At 44.9% G+C, this 25,292-nt stretch overlaps 1 protein-coding gene across 2 annotated transcripts in view; it reads right to left on the reverse strand.

Annotated features, from left to right (window-relative positions):
* Positions 1–8,883: 8,883 nt before the first annotated feature.
* The window catches only part of LOC115100388 (coagulation factor XIII B chain-like), a 108,161-nt gene continuing 91,752 nt past the window's right edge, over positions 8,884–25,292 (reverse strand). For both annotated transcript variants that reach the window (XM_029618830.1, XM_029618828.1), the window contains exons 10-11: positions 15,743–15,922; positions 8,884–9,191 (exon numbers count right to left, since the gene is read on the reverse strand). In XM_029618830.1, the coding sequence (XP_029474690.1) occupies positions 9,004–9,191; positions 15,743–15,922 (368 nt within the window). In that variant the 3' untranslated portion in view covers positions 8,884–9,003. The remainder of the gene's footprint in view (positions 9,192–15,742; positions 15,923–25,292) is intronic.

Genomic DNA, 25,292 nt, shown 5'->3' on the forward strand with positions numbered 1-25,292 from the left:
TGAAATGGGCTGTGGAATCTCTAAAGTATTACTTGGGAGGTAGACAGTTTGTTTTAGTCACCGACCATGCCCCCTTGAAGTGGTTACACCAAATGAAAGATTCCAACGCTAGGTTAACCCGATGGTATCTAGCACTACAGGCCTATGCATTTGAAGTGCGCCACAGAGCTGGCAAAGAGCATATAAATGCGGATTTCTTATCTCGCTTAGAGGAGAACACTGCAACTCCCAGCACTCTGAGTTCCAGCGTTTTCAAAAGGGGGGGGGGGATATGTAATGAGAAGAGCAACAAGCTCCTATCCCGGCAGGATAGTAAGCGAGTTCCAACTAAACAGTTGTCTAACTATACCAAGGGGAAACAGCAGGGGGTGTTGCGACAACCCATACGGACTACAATACCCAGAGTTCCAGAGCAGCAGTGGAAGGCTCGGGACCAGAAGGAGGCTGAGGTGGCTGCCCAAGGTGATCTGGGGAAATTAGTCAGCTGATCTCATGCTGTGGGAGGAAGAGGGTGTGTCCCTGGGTGAGGAAGAAAACGCAGAGAGCAGTTTCTCTGAGGAGGAGGAGGAGATGGACTGGGAGAGCCCTCCAGAGGATTCATCTGTGTCTGACATGGAGATGGAGTAAGTGAGGCAAGCAGCGTTTGTCTTACCTGGTTTCCCTACAAGCCTTAAATAAGGACAAGGCCGATTGTCTCAGGAGATAGAGGTGAGACAGGACTGAAAGCACAACTATAGGGGAGAAGGGGTGAGTTTGTGCTGGATCCCCAAGCTAGGTAGTCAGTGCTAGGTCGGAAGCCTGACTGCAGACATTTTGGTTTCAGTGCAGAGGTATTAGAGAAGTACAATTTCTGCACAACCCTAAGAAAGGGGGAAAAGACTGGATTTGTGATAAACTGTTCTATGTTTGTTTTTGAATCCTTGCTCTGAGGAGGAGGGGAAGAACTGATAAATTGCCTCTCAGTTGGAGCTTTGGAAAAAGACCTGGCTGGGGGGGGGGGGAGCAGTCAGAGACAATATTGAAACCTAGTTCAAAAGGTTGGCTCATAACTGTTTTAAAGAATTGCCAGATGGTCTGAGAGTGCCTCAGAGATCAGCGGTTGCAGCCGTGCTATGTGGCCTGGATGGTTGGCAGAGATGTGAAAGAAGGAACTACGTCCAGCTGTTGAGATATCCGGAGGTGCCCACGACAGTAGCCGCGCGTATCTTATAAAATCCGGGGTCGGCGCGCGCAAGGGGGTGCACATTTGTGCAACCTGTGCGCGCCGAGCCCAGCGCGAGCTGCATGTTCCCTCCGAGGCCGCTCCGATTTCGGAGTGGCCTGGGAGGGAACTTCTCTTCGCCCTCCCCCCCCCCCGGCCCTATCTAAACCCCCCCTTACATTTGTCGGCAAAGTTACGCCTGCTTTCAGCAGGCGTAACTTTGCGCGTGTCGCCAGCAGCCCCGCTCAGTCCTCCAGTCCCGGGGGCTGGTCCGGAGGCCTCGACCACGCCCCTGGGCTGGCACCACGCCCCTGGGCCCGCCCCTGAAACGCCGCAGCACGTCCTCGAAATGCCGCGTGGTTTCGGGGATGCCCCCGGCCACGCCCCCTCCCACCCCTTTTCGAAAACCCCGGGACTTACACACATCCCGGGGCTTTACGCGCGCCGGCGGCCTATGCAAAATAGGCGCGCTGGCGCGAAACCAAATGTCAGTATATAAAACTCGATAAATAAATAAATACATTTCTTCCCTCAAAGCTCTCATACATCATCTTCCTATTTCCCCTTGATTATGCCCTTCAATCCCCAGTGCAACATGATCTCCTCGTGATCTTCCCCACTTATCAGAAGGAGGAGTACTTATCATAGTGTCAACTTTATGTGCTCTGTGGATTTATTTTCCTGGTACAAGCCACATGGATCTCATAGATCTTGTTCCTCATACCATGAAACTAGCTATTAACAGCACAGGGAGCTGACACTGTGTTAAGCTGTACTCCTGATAGCCAGGAAGGAGTGCAGTGGGAAGTGAGAGGATAAACCAGGTTATGGCCTGCTTAGTCTCCATAGACAGTCTCAGCTCTGTGATATTGCTCCCATGGAGGTTCTGTCCTGTGAAAGCATACATTCATGCAGTAGGTCACACCAACTTTGAGAATACCAGGTACAATTCTGAAGAAGGTCCATAATGCTCCTGATGTGCAAATTGGTCATCATAGAAAACATGAAAGCAGAAAAAGAGTATAGAAAACATGAAAGCAGAAAAAGATCTTATCTAGGCTTTCCATCCAACCAATTTATTCAGCTTTACAATCCTTACTACTCCCTCAGGGATCCTCTAGCTACATATTCAGTCACTGTAAAAAAAAATATTTCCTTAGATTTCTCCTGAGTCTACCCCTTTTCACCTTCGTTCCTTAACTCCTTGTTCTAGATCCCCCTTTCCATTGAAAGAGGCTTGCCACCTGTATATGGAAACCTTGGAGGTATTTAAATGTTTATAATATATCCCCTATCTCACTTTTCCTCTAGTGTATGCATGTTTAGATCTCTAATTTTGTCTCATATGCTTCAAATCAAAGACCACTGACCATTTTAGTAACCACTGTCTGGACTGACAATAATTGGTTTACATCCTTTTGAAGATGCAGTCTCCAGAATTAAACACAATATTCCAAATGAGAGGTGAACAGGGACCAATAGAAGGGCAATACCATCTCCCTTTTTCTGCCGACCATTTCTCTTCCTATGCATCCAAGCATCAGACTAGGGTACAGAGAAAAAGACTAATCAAATTAAATTAAAATTTAAAAATTAAAAAAAAAGACTACACCAAATTTAGGCTTAAGCTCCTGCTTGGCTTCCATTGTTCAGTTAGTTTCCCATCCGCACTATTTGCAGCCATGTCATTAAGCCAATGTCACTTAAATTATTATGCTTGCATGTTAATGTAAAAGTTTAAGGATTATGCTAATGTCTTCTATTAATGCTTTAATGTTTTAAGGTTCTAATGTTTATAGGGTCTCCCTCACGTTCCATTCGAATTGTTTACATGTTTTCATATTTATATCCTCTTAGACGCAATGTTTTAATGTAACGCCTTATCCGCGACTGTTCTGTTGTATTGTAAACCGGTATGATTTGTATATTATACAGGAATGTCGGTATACAAGAATTCTAAATAAATAAATAAATAATCAAACAATCTAGAAGCCAGAAGATGGTGCATTTATTATCCCTGGGTAGAGAAAAACCAGAGGAAATCTTTGAAGGGGTTTTCTAGTGGTGTTGATATAGTTTCCCTATGGCTTCAATAGAGAAGGTAATTTGAGGGAGAGGGGATGTCAGGTTTGAGATTGACTTCCAGGTTTTCTGTGCCTGAGCGGAGGCAAACACATTCTAATCCAACAAAACAGTGCTAATTTCCCTTACATCTGGTGGGTATTTTCAGAATCCTAAAAAACATATTTTCATTCCCATGATTTTATTTCCTGAGTGTTTCCAAATTTGTCTTTAAATACTAATGCTGTTTTACAGGTGTGTTGGCAATAAGATTAATTTTAGCATATTCATAGTGGTCCAGTCTTGTTTGGATGTTCCCACTTCCTTCTTGTTAGTATATTTCATAAAATGGCTGAGATCCATATTCTTTTTTTTTTTTTTTTTTTAATTTCCAAAATTATACAGAATATTAAATATACCATTCTCATCCATAAAGTTATACCAATATAATACAGAGAACATATCAACTCTCTTTATAAGCAATCTAATAAAGCAAAATAATTGAGAACAAATGGGTTGCAAACAGACTAGGAGCAATTACCCAAAAGAGAAATAAAACATTTTTTTTTATAGAACTATACTTGCTGCTTAACTCATCCCACATTATCTCTTTTTCCCTTAATGCACAGCTTCTTAAGAGTGTGTATGCAAATAAGTTCACAATTGTTCAGGCTGTGTGAAAATATATCTATTATTTAAATGTTTGATTAAGCATCTACATGGATATCTTAAATGAAACTGTACACCTCTTGATAGAACTTCTGATCGCATTACTATGAACTTTTTTCATCTTAACTGCGTAGAATGAGCTATATCTGGGAAAATCCTTATGGATTGCCCATAAAAATTATACTTCTGATATTTAAAATGCAATCTTAATACTGTATCTCTATCTATTTGTGACACAAACTGTACCACTAATGTTGCTGTGGTACTAATCTTTGATTCAAAAGATTTTTCCAGAAAATCTGTCAAATTTAAATCCTCTATTGTCTCACCATTTTTTCTATTTCCTTCCCCTTCTATTGTTTGTTGTAACTAATAAATTTTATTTAATTTGGGTAATTTATCCTCTGAAAATTTCAATATATTCTTTAGATAACTATTAAACAAATCTAAAGGTGTTGCTAAATGAATTTTTGGGAAATTTAATAATCTAAGATTTAATTTCTTCATCTGATTTTCCAATATTTCAATTTTGATTTCATGTTCTTATGATTTAATTAAATTTGACTGGATTTTTTGAACTTCCCCCAAATGTATATCCATTGTATTAATACTTTTCTCCAATGAATCAACTTTTTCTTGTACTAAACTATTCTTTTTAAGAGCATCTTGACCTGAGTTAGCTAATCTATTAATTGATTTTTGCAAATTAATTATCATAATACCTAACTCTTCCATTGAAAACTTTTTTGGGATAATAACAGAGACATTCTCAATACCATTTAAACTTAATTGAACATCACTTCCTCTTGGCTGTTGCAATGTCCCTTCAATCCTATCTGCATTAATTAACAAAATATCCTTGGGTTCCCTGGGACTTTGATTTTCCGTGTCCTCCATTATTTCAATCGTCTTTACAATGTCTCTCTGGGATACCAAGGAATCTTGCACAGAGGAATTTAAATCCAATTCAGATTTTGCAGATGGAGGGATCGGTTTCTCTGGGGCACCCGGGGTCAGCGATGTCTCAAATGCCTCTGTATCGCTCCATGGTGAGACCGCTCCTTGAATACTGTGTACAATTCTGGTCGCCGCATCTCAAAAAAGATATAATTGCGATGGAGAAGGTACAGAGAAGGGCTACCAAAATGATAAGGGGAATTGAACAACTCCCCTATGAGGAAAGACTAAAGAGGTTAGGACTTTTCAGCTTGGAGAAGAGACGACTGAGGGGGGATATGATAGAGGTGTTTAAAATCATAAGAGGTCTAGAACGGGTAGATGTGAATCGGTTATTTACTCTTTTGGATAGTAGAAAGACTAGGGGGCACTCCATGAAGTTAGCATGGGGCACATTTAAAACTAATCGGAGAAAGTTCTTTTTTACTCAACGCACAATTAAACTCTGGAATTTGTTGCCAGAGGATGTGGTTAGTGCAGTTAGTATAGCTGTGTTTAAAAAAGGATTGGATAAGTTCTTGGAGGAAAAGTCCATTACCTGCTATTAAGTTCACTTAGAGAATAGCCACTGCCATTAGCAATGGTTACATGGAATAGACTTGGTTTTTGGGTACTTACCAGGTTCTTATGGCCTGGATTGGCCACTGTTGGAAACAGGATGCTGGGCTTGATGGACCCTTGGTCTGACCCAGTATGGCATTTTCTTATGTTCTTATGTTCTCTTTGTCCAACTCCTGCTCCTGAGTTGGACTACTAGCAGCCCTTCCGGGTGTTCGTGTGGGATTAGTATGAAAGCAATCAGTAATAGTAGACTGTAACAGATTACCAGATGTACTTGTGATAGATGACTCCCTTATCTTTGCTTTCCTCTTTGTATGAGGCATAGCAACACGATGAGGAATTTAAAGGGATTAAACTCAAGGAAACTCACATAAAAATTGCTTTCAATATTAAGCAGCAAGTTACAGTTAGCTTCCCAAAATCCTCAATCCGGCTGCTCAACAATTAACAAAACGTTCGGGCTCCAAACCACTCCAAACTGGGCTAAGCCGGGCAAAGCCGCGCACCCATTGACCGTGCGCGGCTCAACCATCACGCTGGCAGTGTCGCGCCGGCGTAGGCTTGCTTTTATTAGCCTACCCGTCTCCTCCTCCTCACGGCGACGTCCTCGGCACTGCCCGAATTAGAGGGAAATTCAAAGGGAGCCCTCGCAGCGATGGACCCCAGCAAAAGCAGGAATGGCAGTGACATGCCGGCGTAGGCTTGCTTTTATTAGCCTGCCCGGCTCCTCCTCCTCACAGCGACATCCTCGGCACTGCCTGAATTAGAGGGAAATTCAAAGGGAGCCCTCACAGTGATGGACCCTGGCAAAAGCAGGAACGGCCAGGTCCATATTCACAAGCATTTAGAAAGATAACACAGAAGTTATCTGGTTAAACAAATATTTGGGCACTTAACTGACTATCATACTATAAAAGTTATCCAGATTCCTTAGGGGCATTCTGGGGTATGTCAGGGAAGAGTTACATTAGCTGCCTAAGTTATATGGCTAACTCCAATATTCAGAGTTAGCTGGATAACCTAACTTGCTAAATCTGGTCAGGCCAAGGAGCTGTCCTAAACTTATCCAGATAAAGTTAGCTGGATAGTGTGGCTGCACTATTGAATATACCTCCAGAGTTAGACAGCTAAGTTTATCCACCTAACTTTAATATCTATACAGTAACTGAATTGGACCTCGCTGAGATTCAAGCAACAGGTGATTTGCAGATATATACATTATAAAGTGAATTTTGAGAATGTAAAAATTGGCAGATGCGTGTACATGTAGCAGTTATGCGTGTCCATCCAATCTTATAAACTATGCACATACGTGCTCAAGTACTGGAGCATGAATAAATTAGGGCATTTTAATAAAAGAGGTGGATAAGGGCAGAGCTGGGGCATTCTGGGGTGGAGCCAACAGTTCTGCACATAATTTGCTATTTTATATCCAGCGCAACTATGTGTTAGCTGCACATAGTTACTTCTACGTAAGTCAGAATGACTCTCTTTATATACTGGGTGAAGGGCCAGGGTAAACAGGGGGAGTGTAGGCAGAATAACCAGGCGGGTCTTGATGACCTAAAGTTAGACTGGGCAAACTGGTGGACTAATTGATGAAAATAGTCATTTCCTGCACACGTGCATGTTACAAGATGTGCTGACTTGCGTGTGTAACAGCTGACAAATGCTAAGAAAAATATGCAAATATCATTTCCTTCTCCAAGTGCTTAAAATTAGGAGTGCACGTAAGTGTGAAGAGGTGTACTTTATACAATGTGTATGCACTTGTGCGAACAATAAAATATTAGTGCATGTGTGCTTGCGTCCACATATGCACGTATATGGCTGCACGCGTGCTCGTGTTGATGTTACAGTCCCCATGCACTAATACAGTTCTGTGATATGCTAGAGAATAAAAATTCAATAAACCAATTTTCAGTCATTTTCTTTCTTTCCACATTTGTATAAAATATAAACACAGAATTCATAACTGGTATCTAATTTAGAGCTGGCAATATGCTTCATGTGTAAGCAAACTTTCTTCTCCCCTTAAGGTCCCCATTATAATAATTTCCTAAGATAGGCCGATTCAGTAAAAGTTGTGCGCATGATTCAGGGGGGAAGAACATGCAAATTAGGGCCCATGGTAAAAAGAGGCGATAGGGACACTAGTGCGTCCCTAGTGCCTCCTTTTTGACAGGATCGGCGGCTGTCAGAGGGTTTGACAGCCGACACTCCATTTTTCCGGCATCGGTTCTCGAGCCCACTGACAGCTACGGGTTCGGAAAACGGACACCGGCTAAATTGAGCATCCTTCTTCTGACCCGCGGGCCGCCAGCCGATTTAAATTTTTAAATTTTAAATTTTTTTTATTTTGGGGCCTCTGACTTAATATCGCTATGATATTAAGTCGGAGGGTGTACAGAAAAGCAGTTTTTTTCTGCTTTTCTGTACATTTCCCCTGTGCCTGTCGAAATTAACGCCAGCTTTTGGGCAGCTGTTAATTTCTGAGGGTTCCGGACCTCCGCTGAACGACCTCCTGCAGTCGATCTCCTGCCGGCGCCATTATCCGTACGGAAAACGATTCGCGGCAGGAAATCGCTCACAGACCCCCGCTGGACACCCAGGAACTTTTGGCCAGCTTGGGGGGGCCTCCTGACCCCCACAAGACTTGCCAAAAGTCCAGCGGGGGTCCGGAAGCGACCTCCTGCGGTCGAATCGTGTTGGTCTATGGCCGCCGCCATTTTGCGGCGGCCATTTTGCAAAATGGCGCCGGCTGAAGACAACACGCTTCAACAGCAGGAGCCCGTTTCGGACCGCCGCTGGACCCCAGGGTACTTTAAGGCATTTGGGGGGGTTCGGGAGGGGGGGATTTAATTTAAAGGGTCGGGGGTGGGTTTTAGGGGATTTAGGGTGCCGGTTTTCGGCCCGTTTCGGACCGCCACTGGACCCCAGGGTACTTTAAGGCATTTGGGGGGGTTCGGGAGGGGGGGATTTAATTTAAAGGGTCGGGGGTGGGTTTTAGGGGGATTTAGGGTGCCGGTTTTCCTGCCCTCCCCCTTCCCCCGATTTAGCTATGGACCGCCGCTGGATCCCAGGGTAATTTAAGGCATTTGGGGGTGGGGGATTTAATTGAAAGGGTCGGGGGTGGGTTTTAGGGGGTTTTAGTGTGCCGGTTCACGATTTTAACGATTTTCACGATATTCTAAACACCCAAACGGCAACGATACGATTCCCTCCCCCTCCCAGCCGAAATCGATCGTTAAGACGATAGAGGACACGATTCACATCTCTAGAAATCATCACTAAGGCCACCCACCGACATAAGTTGGATATCTAACTTTTCCTGTTCCCATCGCACACATCCAAAGTTTCTCCAACAAGAGTTGGACGGCTAAATCCTAGCAGGAACTGATATGAGTATTAAAAGAAATAAACAAACACACTGAACTGCTGACTTGGGTTTATTTTTTTAGTCAGAACACCATTGAGCTATTCCTTTTTGTTATTTAGAGCACCTTAGTGTACATATTAAGCAGCTTTACAGAAATGCTGTCTTACCTTTCTTTCTAAGCACATTTAGGGTATTTTAGCTGTCCCAGGTTGCACTGGGGTCTTAGTTCAGACACCACATTATATCCAAACTTACACCTAAATTCAATGTAATCACCATGATAAAAGTAGAGTCTGTTGTCATAAGTCCATTTCAGTTCTATTTTGTTATTCACCATTTCTTCTTGAGATAAAATGCATGGTTCTAAAAGAAATGATAAAAGTCAGAGTAGAGATTGATCTGCAGTGTTCAAGTCATGTAGCAAGTAATAATCAAACTGGCACGTATTGAAACAAACTCTGCAGGAAGTTTTTACCTGTGGGTTTTACACCAATGGTCAAAGCAAAATTATGCTTTGATTATTGCTCCTAGAAAAAGTCTCCACAGATATTTGCCCTTGCTTTTATGTGGGTACTTTCTCTGGCCAAAACAATGCACTTATAGTGTCATTTTCCAACTCGTGTTATGGTGTTTTCGCATGCATTAAGGTGTTTTCGCATGCAAAATACACCTTAACGCATGCAAAAAGCACCATAACACCTGGTGCAATGCTAATTTTTAAAAGAGAAGGGATTGGGTGGAGTTGGGTGGGAATTTTGTAAAAGTGGGCTGGCTTTGCAAAGTGCGAAGCCATTGTACAGTTTTAATGTTGAAAATCACTATACCTTTTTCATTGGTGTTAAGTTGTGCGATGTGCCCATAATACAACATGTGATTTTTTTTGTTAATTCTGTTTTGGGCATTTTTAGGCTGGTGGAGGGCCTGAGATGTGGAAGGAGAGGGAGAGAAGGAGAGATTATCTGGGGGGGAATAACATAGTAAGCAGCTATTTATGCTACTATAGGAGGCCCACCTAGTAACTTGAGGTTTAGGTAGTAATGTAGGGGTTAGGGGCCACTTTTACATGCAGAGTGAGACGTATAAACAGAACACTGCACTCTTGTGAAGATTTGATGTCTTTTGACGTGAAGAAACTCACACAACGATGAGATTTGTACAATATTCTCTCATCCTAGCTTGATGTTACCCAGGTAGAGTCCATCAAGCTAGTTTGAGAGAACATTGTACAAATCTCATCGTTGTGTGAGTTTCTTCACTCCAAAAGACATAAAATCTTCACAAGAGTGCACTGTTCTGTTTGTATGTCTCACTCTGCATTTAAAAGTGGCCCCTAACCCCTGGATAATCTGCATAAAGTTGTTCAGATAACATTAGGACTGCAATTTTACCTGCAGAAATTAAAATGATGCCCTGGTGATGCCCCCAATGTCACCTTTTTTTGTGTAGGGAAACTTTGTCTGAGCGGCAATTTGCCTGGATAAAATTTAGATGGGGAACGCAGCCAAAATTTTTATCCTCAGAGTCTGTTTGGTTAACTCCAAAGATTTGCTAGAAAAACCCCCTGAATAATGACTTTTGAGTGCCTGGTTTTAGTACCTAAGTCAGACTCATGAGTTCTGTGCTTAATTTCAGCCAAAATTAGGACCCCTAAATTCTCAGCTGAAAATTCACTTAAATTTAGGCACCCTTTTAAAATTGACCTCCTTCTATTTTAATACAAAGTCTGAATTATTGACTAGCTTTTGGGATCTAATACTTTCTTCTTCAGGTCTTTAGTTCTGTGTATTCAAGTGGACTAACGTGGCAGCAAAACTACTTTATGTCTGAAAAACGGGAAAGTGATACTGGTGGCATATGATAAGAACACAAGAACATAAGAATTGCCATACTGGGTCAGACCAAGGATCCATCAAGCCCAGCATCCTGTTTCCATCAGTGGCCAATCCAAGTCACAAGTACCTGGCAAGTACCCAAACATTAGATAAATCACATGCTATGATTGCTTTTTAGTTATGTAATAGCAGTTTATGGATTTATCCTCTAGGGACATATGCAAACTTTTAATAAGAGTAGCTTTGGAAGGAAAAAAAGGTTTATTTACTAATGTATCTTAATACACTCATCATTTAATACCTGAGTCAGTAAATTGAATAATATGTCAAGTTAGCATCACCACATGGAAATGACCCCCAAAAAGGGTTGGCTTATACAAATAGCCTCATCAGAGATATTATCACAAGATTTACTACCCAGCATTATTTATGTAACGGACCTTATACTACATAATGTTAGAAATTAACTACAACTCAGGAAGTTTAAACTGCCTACAGTACATGGTCACCTGACCCCAGCACATACCCAACATTTCCTTGAGGTAGAAGAATCCCTACCCTTCCTAAGACCCCCAAGCAAGAGGCCTTCAGGGCACCTTGCTCCTCCCAAACCTGGTGTCTGAAATCTTTGGTGGCAAGAGGGAGCTGGTCTTCCTCATGTTGGTCCAGGCACTGATTTAAAAATGTTATCTATTATACTCTGTCCAGAATGTGAAAAACATGTGCATTATGTGCTTTAATGTTCAGATCAGAGTGTTATGTAAGTGCTATTTTGAAATTGGCTCCTGCACTAGAAGGAGTGATATACATTTCTGAATACAAAGACTTTGAGGACAGAAATTCTGGTACCTGGGAGTTTGAGGGGATCGCAGACGCTGAACGTCTTTTGATGGTCCTCATCAAGGGCTTCTGGATTAGAGGTTAGAAGTCCTTGGAGTGAGTGTGCTGGCTGGGGATTTCTGTCTCTGATTGTCTGCTTGGGAGTATTTGACTCCTGGTGGGAAAGGTTCGATGCAGGGTAGGGGGTTCTTATTTCAGGGAAAAGCTCTTCTGCTAAGAGGGAATCCTGCCTTGGGAGGAGGAAGATTCCCCACAGTAACCAGCATTTTCATTTTCGATAGTTTAGCATGAGGAAAGGGGAAAGCGGAAGTTATACCATGGCCCTTTTATCATGATTGTGTTACCTATAAATGGACATGGTAATGATGCCACATTCATTCCATATTTCATTATTTTAGTGAATTAAACATTAAAGCCCAAACTGACATGTGCCTTAAAACTGGTCAGCAATAGGGATGTGCAGGGAAAAAAATGTTTTTGTTTTCATTTCCTTTTTGAGAGTTTTTTTCCTATGAATGTTGGTTCATGGATTGCTTGATTTGCTTCATTTGTATGAAAAAAATGAATCAAGCAATTATAAAAAAAAAAAAAAAGTAAAAAAGAACCCAAATAGCCAAAAAACAAAAATGAGCCCTCCCTCCCAATCTCCTGCAAAAAAGCTGGCACCAGGATCCCCCCTGGCTCCCACTTACCCAGTCCAGTGGGGTTCTGTCATCTCGGATTAGGCCGAAGCCTCAGACTTGCATAGGCCAAGGCTTCAGCTTAATACTAGCCCTGACACCTAGACATCGGCCCAATGCTCTGACCCAACCCGGAGGACATGTTATGACACTGGGCCCTTGGTGTGGGCCCAGGCCCAATGCTGCAACCTGACCCAGAGGCCGGCTCCAGACCCTAGGACCTCGGCCAAGTACTGATGCCTGGGCCTTAGCCCAGGGTCAGGCCCAGGATTTGGAGCCCATGCCTGAGAGCTCCCCTTCAGGCATCCTTTCTTTGGCCCACAGCACAATGATGGCGTCTACTGGGTCAACACCAGAGTTAATTAACTCTGGCGTATTCACACCAGTGGATGGTGCCATTTTGATGTACGACCATTATACGGCAATTGTAGTACATCAAAATTGTGCCAGTTAACTCCAGTGCAACCCCAGTGGATGGCATCATTTGGCTTGCAAGTGCTGAAGAAAGAAGACTGAAGAGTATTGTTTTTACAAATGGTAGCATAGAACAAAATTAAATGAAAAATGAATGACATTTTCTTTGTTATTTATTTCATTTTGAAAATGAAATAACACAAAATATGAAATTCTATTGAAATTTCTATTAAATTTCAAACAACAGCATATCCCTACTATCATCTATATTGATGGGCAGCTGTCCAGTCCATTATGGTGCAGCATTCACACCACGACTACTGGTGTGAATGCTGCACATAGAAGCACACAGAAGCATAAAAATGTCAGCTGAAAAGGACCAAATGGTCCATCCAGTCTGCCCAACAAGCTTATGGTAGCATCAACCTCACCATACAGGTCTCCCCCATTATGGTAGCAGTTGCAACATTTTCCAGTAAAAACAGCATTAAGTAGCTAAGTATAATGAGCTGGCTAAAGGTAACCAGCTGAATACAGATAGCAGTTAAGTATGGTTAATCAATTAAGTTTAGATGAGTAATCCAGCTCCGTAAATAGCAATCCTATTTGGATTTAAACAAATTTTGTGCTGTAAATCTACCTAAGGAAAACCAGTTAAACTTAATTAGTTATCTTGCCCATTAGCCAGGCTTGAAAACTGACCACAAACAGTTCTACCATGAATATTGTTGATCCTGATGAGTCTGAAAATATGCATCATGTTTCTTTTCTTAATCCAACAACTGATGGCAAATATGCTCTGGGGGAAACTAGAACCTTTCCCCCAGCAGAGGACTAGAATTATATACCTATGACTGTCTCATAGGTAGGTATCTAGGAATCTGGATTGAAGCAGTAAAAAGAACACTAAAAGGGTTTCAATGCTACATTTTCCTGAGTATGTTTTGCATGTCTCTATGATAAAATGTTGCATCTAAAATGAAATCACATATATTCAAAAGTCTTTTAGTTGCATAACTTAAAAGTTACTCTTCTAAATGGCAAAACCAGCATATTCAGCCACTTATCCTGATAACTAGTTATCTGGCTAGAATTTAACTGGATAAATGGGGGTGTTCCTGAGAGGAGTGGCGATAGCCAGATACATTACCTGGCTAATGCTGATGTACAATGTAAGCCAGATAACTTATCTGGCTAACTCTGGTCAAGCCAAGGACATGGCCTAAAGATAGCCAGCTCTATTCAGCAGCATGACTGCATCATTGAATATACTCTGCTGGTTAGCCAGATAAAGGTGTTTGGCTAGCTGGGCAAGCTGCACAGCACCTGAAATGGATTCCAATCAACAATCTACAGCTCAAGACGTTGGTACAGTTCTGTGCATTATGGGCCTGATTTTAAAAAGTATTTACTCGAGTAAAAACCAGATTTACTGGAGTAAATTCACTTTACTTGAGTAAGTGGGTTTTTGAAAATTGCTACAATATATGCCATTGACTTGTCTATAGGATTTACTCACATAAGTGCACTTTACTTGAGTAAATGGCTTTTGAAAATTGCTACAATAGTAGCTACATTACGCATGTAACTCCTTTTGAAAATTACCCCCTAAGTGTGGGAAGCATTTTTTAGGGCTCTTGTTCTTATTTTGTGTTAACATCAAGGCCTCAGCATGCTCACTGTGGGGCGGATTTTAAAAGGCGCGCGAATAGCCTACTTTTGTTTGCGCTCCAGGCGCAAACAAAAGTACGCTGGATTTTAGTAGATACGCGCGGAGCCGCGCGTATCCACTAAAATCCTGGATCGGCGCGCGCAAGGCTATGGATTTTGTATAGCCGGCGCGCGTCGAGCCGCGCAGCCTACCCCCGTTCCCTCCAAGGCCGCTCCGAAATCGGAGCGGCCTCGGAGGGAACTTTCCTTTGCCCTCCCCTCACCTTCCCCTCCCTTCCCCTACCTAACCCACCCGCCCGGCCCTGTCTAAACCCCCCCTTACCTTTGTCGGGGGATTTACGCCTCCCAGAGGGAGGCGTAAATCCCCGCGCGCCAGCGGGCCTCCTGCGCGCCGGGCCGCGACCTGGGGGCGGGTACGGAGGGCGCGGCCACGCCCCCGGGCTGTAGCCACGCCCCGTACCCTACCCGCCCCCAAAACGCTGCCGACACGCCCCCGACACGCCCCCCTCGGAGAACCCCGGGACTTACGCGAGTCCCGGGGCTCTGCGCGCGCCGGGAGGCCTATGTAAAATAGGCTTCCCGGCGCGCAGGGCCCTGCTCGCGTAAATCCGCCCGGTTTTGGGCGGATTTACGCGAGCAGGGCTCTGAAAATCCGCCCCTGTGTCTTTTCCCATAGGGAACATCATTGAAGAGGTCATTTTCAGACTTCCCTTGATATTTGCAGGCCTAGGACTATGTTGTACCTGTGGCTATTATTCAAAGGGAACTCATGGAGAAGCTTTTGAAAATTATTCCCATAATCTCCACAATAGTTGCTATCTAGCATCCCTTGTAGCCTTTGAATCTGATGTGCTATTTACCATGGGATCCTTTCTGGCCTCAAACTGGGTAAATTAAATCCTTCAAGAATCTCTGTAAAAATTCATGAAAAACATTTGCAACCTGAAATCTAGCAATTTATATTGAACATCCCAGTGTTGCTTCAATTTAATACCTATGTTGCAAACTTTTTCATGTGAGACTTTTCTGCATGAACCTTAGAATTGGCACAATGATACAATAAATCTTTGTTATCCTAACTTGCAGCTCTGCGGGGTTTTTGAGATTTTCACACAATCCTTAGCTGGGTTATTCTAGTGTCTCAGCCTGATACCAGATTTCCATAACTGGTCCAACTAATACAATAAAAGGCATCATGAGTTTACTCATTTATAGTTTTAAGAACATTCTTCTTAGGGCAGTCATCTGTTGAACTCATGCATTAGTGCAAGCTGTAGAACTATTTTATGTTATCAAACCATTTTAAAAATTGGTTTGAAATGCATAAACACAGAATGGGAAAAAGTATTTTTTATCTGAGGACTTTTATTGTGTGGCACAAATAAGAGATGCCAAATGGTGAGAGAAATGTGTGCAACCTATGCAGATTTATGTTACACAGAATAAGGAATGTGAAATAAAGGAATGTTGTACATACCTATACAGGTTGGTGGAGTGGTCCATTTCCCATTCAGACAATGAACAATGCTGGACCCTTGCAAAAAGTGATAATCAGAGCATCTGTATCCTACCGAAGAACCTGTTTCATAGTTTACGGACTGAGACTCAATCTCTCCATTCTTAATAGTAGGAGGAGATCCACATTTTTCCTTGGAACCTTGGAAAAAATATACTGAAAATTGGAATGTGTAAAACATGTAAAAAATGTGTAGGACAATTTTCAAAGGCATTTTGATGGTAAAGCATAGCTGGCTCCTTCTAAAATTACCCCAGCTGTGTGCACATTTATTTTCATGCACACATCGATTACAGATCGGGAAAGGCTTTTCAGGATTTATGGCCATAATTTTAACTTTCAAAAAGTGTTTGCATAAATTCCACTGGAAATGTAAAGTGCAGGTCAGCATGGATACTTTCTCCATATCTATTTTCAAAGTGAAAACAGTTCCCTTTGAAAACTGATATAACGTTTGGAGGAAAAGTAACCCATAGAAACTGTTCAATCTCCCCTCACAAATTGAAAGTTACCCCCAATATAAATATCTGAATCATGATTCCAATTCCTTTGGTGATTGGAGCCACCAGGGACATAACAATGTGTTGGGAGGGAAGCAGAGATAATGAACCTCAGGAGAGGTAAACATGTGCAGAATGTTATTGCACTAAAAGCAGACCATGACATGTCAATATTCACTCCATTGCAAGTTATTCAGAAAAAAATGCCTCTTCTCATCTGATGGGGAGGATTTTTCATATGGTCCACTGTGCTGCAGTACTGCTTACATGCAGAAAGTGTGCATTTTCTCTTTGAAATTTCATGCACATGCAAAGTACCCATCTTATGTTCTTATACCACCCCGCCACCAATTTGATCCATCCTATCATTTCAATATAATTTGTACCCTGAAAGCACAGGTGTCCCATTGGTTATTTACATTCCACCAGATCTCAGAGATGCTATCCAATGCTATAAACTCTCCCATCTTATTTTCTATACTGACATGTTTGACATGACATGACAGGCGTAATATGAAATATTTCTGCTCCGTCTGTTCTTTACTTAAATGCACCTGAGTCAATTTTAGCATTTATTGCAACTTCTCGCCTGGGATGACATAATTTCCCTGTTCTCTTGGTGTCCTTCAAAGATAGATTATTCTGAACCATGCGCTTCTGACTGTCAGCTTTCCCTCATCATCTAGTTTAAAAGCTGTACTATCTCTTTTTAAAAGGTTAGTGCCAGCAGCCTAGTTCTAATTTAGTTAAGATGGAGCCAATCCTTTTGGAAAAGCTCCCCTTCCCCCAAATGATGTCCAATACCTAAAAAACCTAATACCCTCTTCCCTGCACCATTATCTCATCTACACATTGAGACTCTGGGAGGTCTGCCTTATTCTGGGCTCCTTCAAATGGAATAGGAATCATTTCTGAGAATGCTACCCTGGAGGTTCTGAATTTATATCTAAAATCCTAAATTTGGCTCCCAGAACCTCCCTCCTGCACTTTCCTATATCATTGCTACCCACATGTACTAAGATAGCTGGCTCCTCACTAGCACTATCTAAAATCCTATCTATGTGACACATGAGTTCTGATGCTTTTGTACCGGGCAGGCAAGTAACCAAGCAATCCTCAAGTCCACCAACCACCCAGCTATCTACCTTCCTAATAATCATATCACCAACTACATTGGCTGTCCTAATCCTTCCCTCCTGGGACATGTGCCTCTGGAGGTATATCAGTGTGAAAAGATACTACATCACCGTGAGTGCAAGTCCTAGCTACAAGATTGCTTTCTGCCTCACCAAGGTGATGCTCTCCTTCCAGGTAACTTTTCTCCTCCAAGGCAGCACAGGTGCTACCATATTGGAGATGGGATTTTTCTACAATATCCCTGAAGATCTCTTCTATATACCTCTCTGTCTACCTTAGGTCCTCCAGGTCTGCCCATCTAGCCTCCAGAGATTGGATTCATTCTCTAAGAACTAGGAGCTCTTTGCACTTAGGGCACTCATTCAACCTCTTGCCAGCTGGGAGATAGACATACATGTGGCACTTAAAAGGATATAAAACAGAGGTTGTCTGAGAGATATTAACTGTTCTCTGCACCAGTGAGAGCTAATTACATTTCCTTGAATAAAAGAAGATTTGCCTTGAGAGATTGGGACGCCGGGACCCTGGCCTGACGTCAGAGAGAGGCGCCGGAAGAACTGTTTAAAAGAGCGCGCTCCTGTGAAGCTCTCTTGAGGGTGTCGGAGAGATTTTACCTGATCTCTGCACTGATGAGAGCTAGTTATATTTCCTTGAATAAAAGAAGATTTACCTTGAGAGATCGGGACCCCGGGTCCCTAGCCTGATGTCAGAGGGAGACGCCGGAAAACTGTTTATTTAAATGAGCGTGCTCCTGCAGCGCATCGCCGCCGCCAGCACGCAACTTTGCCCGACTTAGCCTGATTTAGTTCATATTGTTCGATAAATTCTTTGATTAACTTTTAAAATTCAAAGTCTCTCTGGATTAAGGAACAAGCGTCATAGGAGTCAGGAACTACGTGTGATTTGTTTCTTTCAGGGATTAATATGCCTGCAAAGATGAAGGGGAAAATGTGGGTATTTCCCTCAGAACCCATATCCTCTCCCTTAACTCAGCTTGAAATTCATCGGTTCCTGACACAGCTGGAGAACCGGGGAGCTGAGGAATCTGTTGGAACCCCACATGAAGGAGAAATGAGGGGTTCCCAAGATGAAGTATCCCTAAGCCCTGATAGCAGACCTCCTCCAGCCCAATGCACTACCGAGAATGACGTAGCCCAGTCGCCAACCCCTGTTCCCTGTACGTACTAGGATCAGTCCAGACGGTGGGTTATGTCCCCCGTCCAGCAGATGGAGTCAGAGCAAACTTCGGAGGGTGCTGGCATATAAGCTGGTGCACCCCTCCTGTATCCTCAGTATCTCTCTGACTCCAGCAGATGTGAGAAGGGGAACTCTTGGTTCCCTCTACTCAGTGACTTGTCACTTGTTTTTTCTTATTATTCTATCTTCCGGTGGATCAAGTAATTAAATCTTATTAGTTTGAGAAAAAAAAAAAAGTTTTGTTCTGGTGGTGAGCCGGCTCGGCTGGCGCCACGTTTGTTTCTGTTCAGGCTTGCCATTTGGACTGCCTCTTTCTTCCTTCCCCCCCGTCTCGCTTCCTATCCCGGAGGGGCACAGGGTAAGTGGTTTTTTTTGGGGGGGAGTTTTTGTACTTCTTTCCTTCTAGCTCGCTTTGGCGTTTTTCTCCGACGGTGGATGCTGGTGGGGCCAGCCTCTCCCCTCACTCCAGTCACGGTCTTTCGCCCTCTCCCCGCGGTCCCGCGACGTCACATTCCCCGGGACCGCAGGCGGCAAGGACGTTGCATTCCCCTGCCACCCCCGGGGCTGTTGGGGCGGATTTGAGTTGAGCTCGGGCGCGGCGCCCCGCTCCTCCCGCGGCGAGTTCTTCGGCGTTGCTGCCTCGTGCATTGGCCCCCCCCTCCCCGGACGCTCGCGATGCAGCGCGTCCGTTGTTCAGCCTGTGGCGGCCCGGGCCAAGCCGCATCGAGGGACGGTCTCTGCGGCAGGTGCCTTCCTGGAGGGGAGACTAGCACCGCTCTCCTGCCCACTTCTCCACCGCGAGCCGAGCGCCGCCCCCGTCGTTGGCGGGAGCGGCGGCCATCTTGGAGCTGGAAAGTAGCATGGGCTCTGACGCAGAAGAAACCTCGGGGGATTTTTTACCTCTGGCGCCCACGAGCCTGGATCCGGGGCCTCTTCCCCCCTCCTCCTCCTCCGGGCTTTCCAAGGACCCCCTTCCCACCCCATCAGCGGGCCCATCGGGTTTCTCGGCGGATTTTGTGGTGCTCATGCACCAAGCGTACCTACAGAGCCTGAATCCACTGGGGGGCTCGGTTCCCACTCCTCCTCCCGCTAAGGCCCCAAGGCTGGCAGGTGCGTCGGTGGCAGGACTAGGGGCCAGGGGAGGCTCCCCCAGGGCCCCCCTGATTACGCCCGCGCCCCTACCGGGGCTGGGGGGCGACCCTGCGTCGCAGGCGGACGACGAGACACTCTCAGCACACCTGGAATGCGACGACCCACGGGTCCTGCGGATCTTCCGCAAGGAGGAATTGACGGATCTCATTCCGCACGTGCTTCAGGAATTGGACCTTGACCCCCCAGTCGAGCCCCCAGGGCCTCCAGCGCCTTCCGTGGCCTCCGCTACATCCAAGGGTGATCCTGTCTTAGCGGGTCTCCGTCCCATGGCACGGACTTTTCCGATCCATGATTCCTTCCTACACCTCCTCGTGAGGGAGTGGAATAACCCGGAGGCGTCCCTTCGGGTTAGCAGGGCCATGGATAAGCTCTATCCTCTCCCGAGCGATTTTCTGGATCTTCTGAAGGTCCCCAAGGTTGACTCAGTGGTTTCCGCCGTCACGAAAAGCACCACGATTCCGGTCACGGGAGGCACTGCCCTACGGGATATCCAGGACAGGAAGCTGGAGGTCGCCCTGAAGAAGATCTACGAGGTCTCGGCACTGGGAGTCCGCGCGGCCATATGCGGTTCCCTTACCCAGAGAGCCGGTCTGCGATGGGTCCAACAGCTCCTCACTTCCCAGCAGTTGCCACCGGACAAGGCGGCTCACGCTGACCGGCTGGAGGCGGTGATCGCTTACGGAGCAGACACGTTACATGACTTGCTGCGGGTCCTGGCGAGGACCATGGCGTCGGCGGTGTCCGCCAGGCGCCTCCTGTGGCTTCGGAACTGGGCTGCGGACGCTTCCTCCAAGTCTAGCCTTGGGGCCCTGCCTTTTAAGGGCAGGTTCCTCTTTGGAGAGGACTTAGATCAGATTATCAAGACCCTGGGAGAGAACTCGGTCCACAAGCTTCCAGAGGACCGTCGCCGGTCCTTTCGTCCGTCCACGGGGACTCCCAGGAACAGGTACCGCGCTCAGAGGCGCTACAGGGGTCCCAGACAGCAAGGCCCGAGGACCCCGTCAAACCGGTCGCAGTCGTGGACTCGGCCCTTTCGTGGCCGCAGACCCTCCAGGGACTCCTCGGCTCAGGGAGCCCCCGGCAAGTCAACGCAATGATGCCAGGCTGGCCCTCTCCTCGCTACCCCGGATTGGGGGGCGCATCGCTCTGTTTTACGAGGAGTGGGCCAACATCACCACGGACCGCTGGGTCCTCGACATCCTAAGGCATGGTTACGCGTTGGAATTTGTCCGGTCTCCCAGGGACAGGTTCCTCTTTTCTCCCTGCGGGTCCAGCAACAAGCGGCTGGGATACAGCAGACGCTGGACCGCCTCCTGGACCTGGGAGCCATTGTGCCCGTCCCCTCAGGAGAGGTGGGCTCGGGACATTATTCAATTTACTTCGTGGTTCCCAAAAAGGACGGATCCTTTCGCCCTATTCTGGATCTCAAGGAGGTCAACAAGACGCTTCGGATCTCCAGGTTTCGTATGGAGATGCTCTGCTCCGTCATCGCGGCGGTTCATCAGGGGGAGTTCCTAGCCTCCCTCGATCTCACGGAAGCTTATCTGCACATCCCGATCCGTCCGGACCATTGGAGGTACCTTCGTTTCAAGATCTTGGGTCAGCACTTTCAGTTCCAGGCGCTGCCCTTCGGTCTGGCGACCGCGCCCAGGACCTTTACCAAGGTTATGGTAGTGGTGGCAGCAGCGCTGAGGAGGGAAGGCATTCTCGTACACCCTTATTTGGACGACTGGCTCATCAGAGCGAAGTCCTTGCCGCAAGGGCGGGCGGCTGTCGACAGAGTTGTGTCCTTCCTACAGTCCCTTGGCTGGGTGGTGAACTTCAACAAGAGCAGTCTCCTTCCGTCCCAACGGTTGGATTTCCTGGGGGCGCGCTTCGACACGGACAAGGCGCAATAAATATGCATGAGAGAGATTTGCATATAATGGAGGCATTGTATGCAATTCTTTCTCATGCATATTCAATGTAGATATCCTGAAAACCTAGCCTGTTTGTGGCCCTCAAGGATTGGAGTTTGCCATCACTGATATAAGGATATTCTGCATTTTCAGCTTTCCTCATGGCCCTTACAAAGAGAGGTGCTGACATTAGAAATTGGAATAAAGAAGCTACTCTAGTCTTCTGCTGCCTCAAGCCAGCCTTCCTCCTGCATTCAATCCTAGCATCCAACTATGCCTTTTATCTTAGAGGTCGATGCTTCTGCCACTAGGATAGGGACTATCCTTACTTAACATAACAATAATGAAACTCTCGTGCCTTGTTTTTTCTTTTCCAAAAACTTAATTCTTTTAGAAATGAATTTACCATCGGAGACAGAGAATTCCTGACGGTGAAATTAGCCGTGGAGGACTGGCGTCATCTACTAAAGGAACCTAGACACCCAGTCACTATCTTTACTAATCATAAAAACTTACAATATTTCCAAGTCCAATGGTTATTCCCATGTCAGGCCTGATAGTCTTTCTTCTTTAACCACTTTGACTTTCAGCTCTGGTAGCAACCAGCAGAAAAGAACCACAGCAGTTCCTGTTCCCCCAGGGAAAACTGCAGTTCCCAAACTTCTGCGGGAGAAAGTACTTACGTGGTCCCATGATTCCCCCATTAAGCCATGTAGCTGTGATGCATTACATGATGGCCCTTAAACACGCCAGGCTCTAAAGAATGCCAGCGCAAATGCAAGCCAGAAGACCATAATCTTGAACTCGCTTATAGCTAATGGGGTAAGATGCACCAAAGCCGTGAATGTGGGTCATGGGTCAGAGGCCTTTGTACGTCACACTGAGGCAAGTGACCCCCCCGGCCCAACCATGCATCACCCCTTTATACCGCGCAGTGCTGCCACGTGCAGCCCGAATCAAAAGAAATCCAAACAAACTTACACCTTACAGACATTTCTATATAAGTGCTTTCACCTTGCAATTTGGTGCCGGTAGTGTTACATCTATTCTGAAAAGTTCTATCTTGCGCAGGCCAATGTCCCACAAGAACCAAACTTGTATTCTTAAGTGCAAATAAGAACAGTAGGGGGAAATACGATTTCCTTAAGTACATAATTTGATCGTCACCTGAAAATATGAATTACATATCAGCGAACTTTCTGTCTGTCTTAGCTCTCTCTCACCACAAAGAAAGTTCTGAAACATTTCCCGCTCATGGACAAGGAATCCTAAAGTGAATGAACAGAAATGTTCTCGTATAAGTTTTCCTCCACTTTACACTGACAGCTACAGTGGCACTGATTTAGGAGAAACTGATTCAGATTCTTAGAAACACTCATTTTCCACCACTAATAACAACTTTACGGGAGCAGAATTTCACTTCCCCTTTAAAAGCAATGAATCATATCTTGGTGATCCTTGCTGTATGGCATGCAATATGTAGCTAATCAAGGACCGGCGGTTAGCAAACAGAAACTGCTTTGGTTCATTACAGTTGCAAATGCAAGACCTCCATGAGGGTGGGGCCAGTGATCAGCACAGTTACTGTGTTATTCCCTTCCCTGATGCACAATTACAAGCTGGAACTAAAGAAAGGCCGTCTAATAATGACCAACATATTGGGGCTGTGTGGGTCAGATATCATACTCCTCCTACCCTACATGTAGAAGAATGCCAAACTGAATGTACCCAGATGCATTTGAACAGCAGTCTTGGCACCACTAGTAGATACTGTACATCTATAAAAACTGTGAGCCAGGAATGCAAGCCCTCATGCTTCTATCTTTGCTGCACCACATTCTTTCGCCAGGTGCCATCTGGCCTTCTCTGATAGCATAAGAGGTGCACTTCCTGACTCTTCTCTGATGCACATTTCCTGCCTCTTCCTTGATGTGTTTAGAGTGCCTCTATCACACTAGGGCAGGGATCAGCTTGGAAATAAATAGGTAGAACCTCCCACCAGCTGGGTATTCTACTCTACCTGACCCTTACTGGGGGGTAACCCCCTATCCTGTTGTCTGCATCTTGACTATGGGACATGATGGCTTCCTGCCCCTGATCACCCATCCAAGGTGGCTTGCTCAGGGATATTAGGGAACTACATGAACACCACCACTGAACCTGCTTGCCCCTTGCCCCACCCAGACATGAGGGTCAATTTATTTATTTATTTAGCATTTTTCTATACCGAATTTCATGGTTAAATACCATATCAGATCGGTTTACATCGAACGGGGGATAGAGAAACTTGTAACAGAAATGGAACAGTACAATATAATCAGAAGAGAGCAGTAAGTTACATTAAACAAGGACTATAAACTTGGAGGCTTTACAGCTTAGAAGTAAGAAGAATAAAAGGCCCGAGAAGGGCAATAACAAACACAAAAGTTGTAATGGATTCAGATTAAACAGGAAAAAATATTATCTGAGGAGTTAGGATAATCATAATAGGCAACATAAATAGTAGCATGGTTCCGTAGCTCGTGAATAGGTTGTTTGTCTATTGTGAGTCTGAAGGATCCGAGAAGGCTTGTTGGAACAGCCAAGTCTTGTTTTTTTTTGAATGTTAGTAGGCATGGTTCCAGCCTGAGGTCTGCGGGGAGGCTATTCCAGATGTTTGGACCTGCAAAAGAAAAAGCTCGAACCCTAGTCGAGACGAGGCGAATAGCTTTGGTTGGAGGGGATTGTAGCGTTCCTTTGTGGATTTCTCTAATTGGTCTGATGGAAGTATGGAGTTTGAGAGGGAATTCAAGGTCAAGATGAAAATAGTTATGGATGGACTTATGTATCAGGGTGAGAGATTTGTGAAGGATTCTGTGGTAGACTGGTAACCAGTGTAGGTTTCGGAGAGTGGGAGTAATATGTTCTCTTCGGTTGGTGTTGGTTAAAATTCTGGCTGCAGCATTTTGTATCATTTGAAGTGGTTTGATGGATGAGTTGGGAAGGCCAGTGAGAAGAGCACTGCAGTAATCTATTTTTGCAAATATTAAGGATTGGAGAACAGTCCTAAAGTCGTGTAAATAAAGGAGGGGTTTAAGTCTTTTCAACACCTGTAGTCTGTGGAAGCAATCTTTGGTAGTCGTATTGATCATGGTCTTTAAGTTAAGGCGGTTGTCAAGGATTACTCCCAGATCTCTTACTTGAGTGAGGGTGAGATGATAACTGTGGTGTGTTTGTGGAGGGTGGTTGTCTGGGTTGGAGGAGATAAATAGTAGTTCAGTCTTAGCGGAGTTGAGGACCAAATTTAGATTGTTGAGGAGATTGTTGATAGATTGAAGACAATTTTTCCAAAGCGAGAGAGCTTTGGTGATGGATTCTGTTATGGGAATCAGAATCTGAACATCGTCAGCGTAGATGTAATGAATGAGGTTGAGACTTGTTAACAGATGGCAAAGGGGAAGGAGGTAGATATTGAAAAGGGTGGGAGAAAGGGAGGATCCTTGGGGGACGCCAAGAGAAGAATTTGTCAATGGCGATTCTTTGTTATTGATCCTGACCCTGAAGTGTCTGTTGTCAAGGAAGGACTTGAACCAGCTGTAGACTAATCCGGTTATGCCAATGTCTGACAAGCGATCTAGGAGGATGGAG

The sequence above is a fragment of the Rhinatrema bivittatum genome, chromosome 10 (genome assembly GCF_901001135.1).
Source record: "Rhinatrema bivittatum chromosome 10, aRhiBiv1.1, whole genome shotgun sequence".
Taxonomy (NCBI): domain Eukaryota; kingdom Metazoa; phylum Chordata; class Amphibia; order Gymnophiona; family Rhinatrematidae; genus Rhinatrema; species Rhinatrema bivittatum.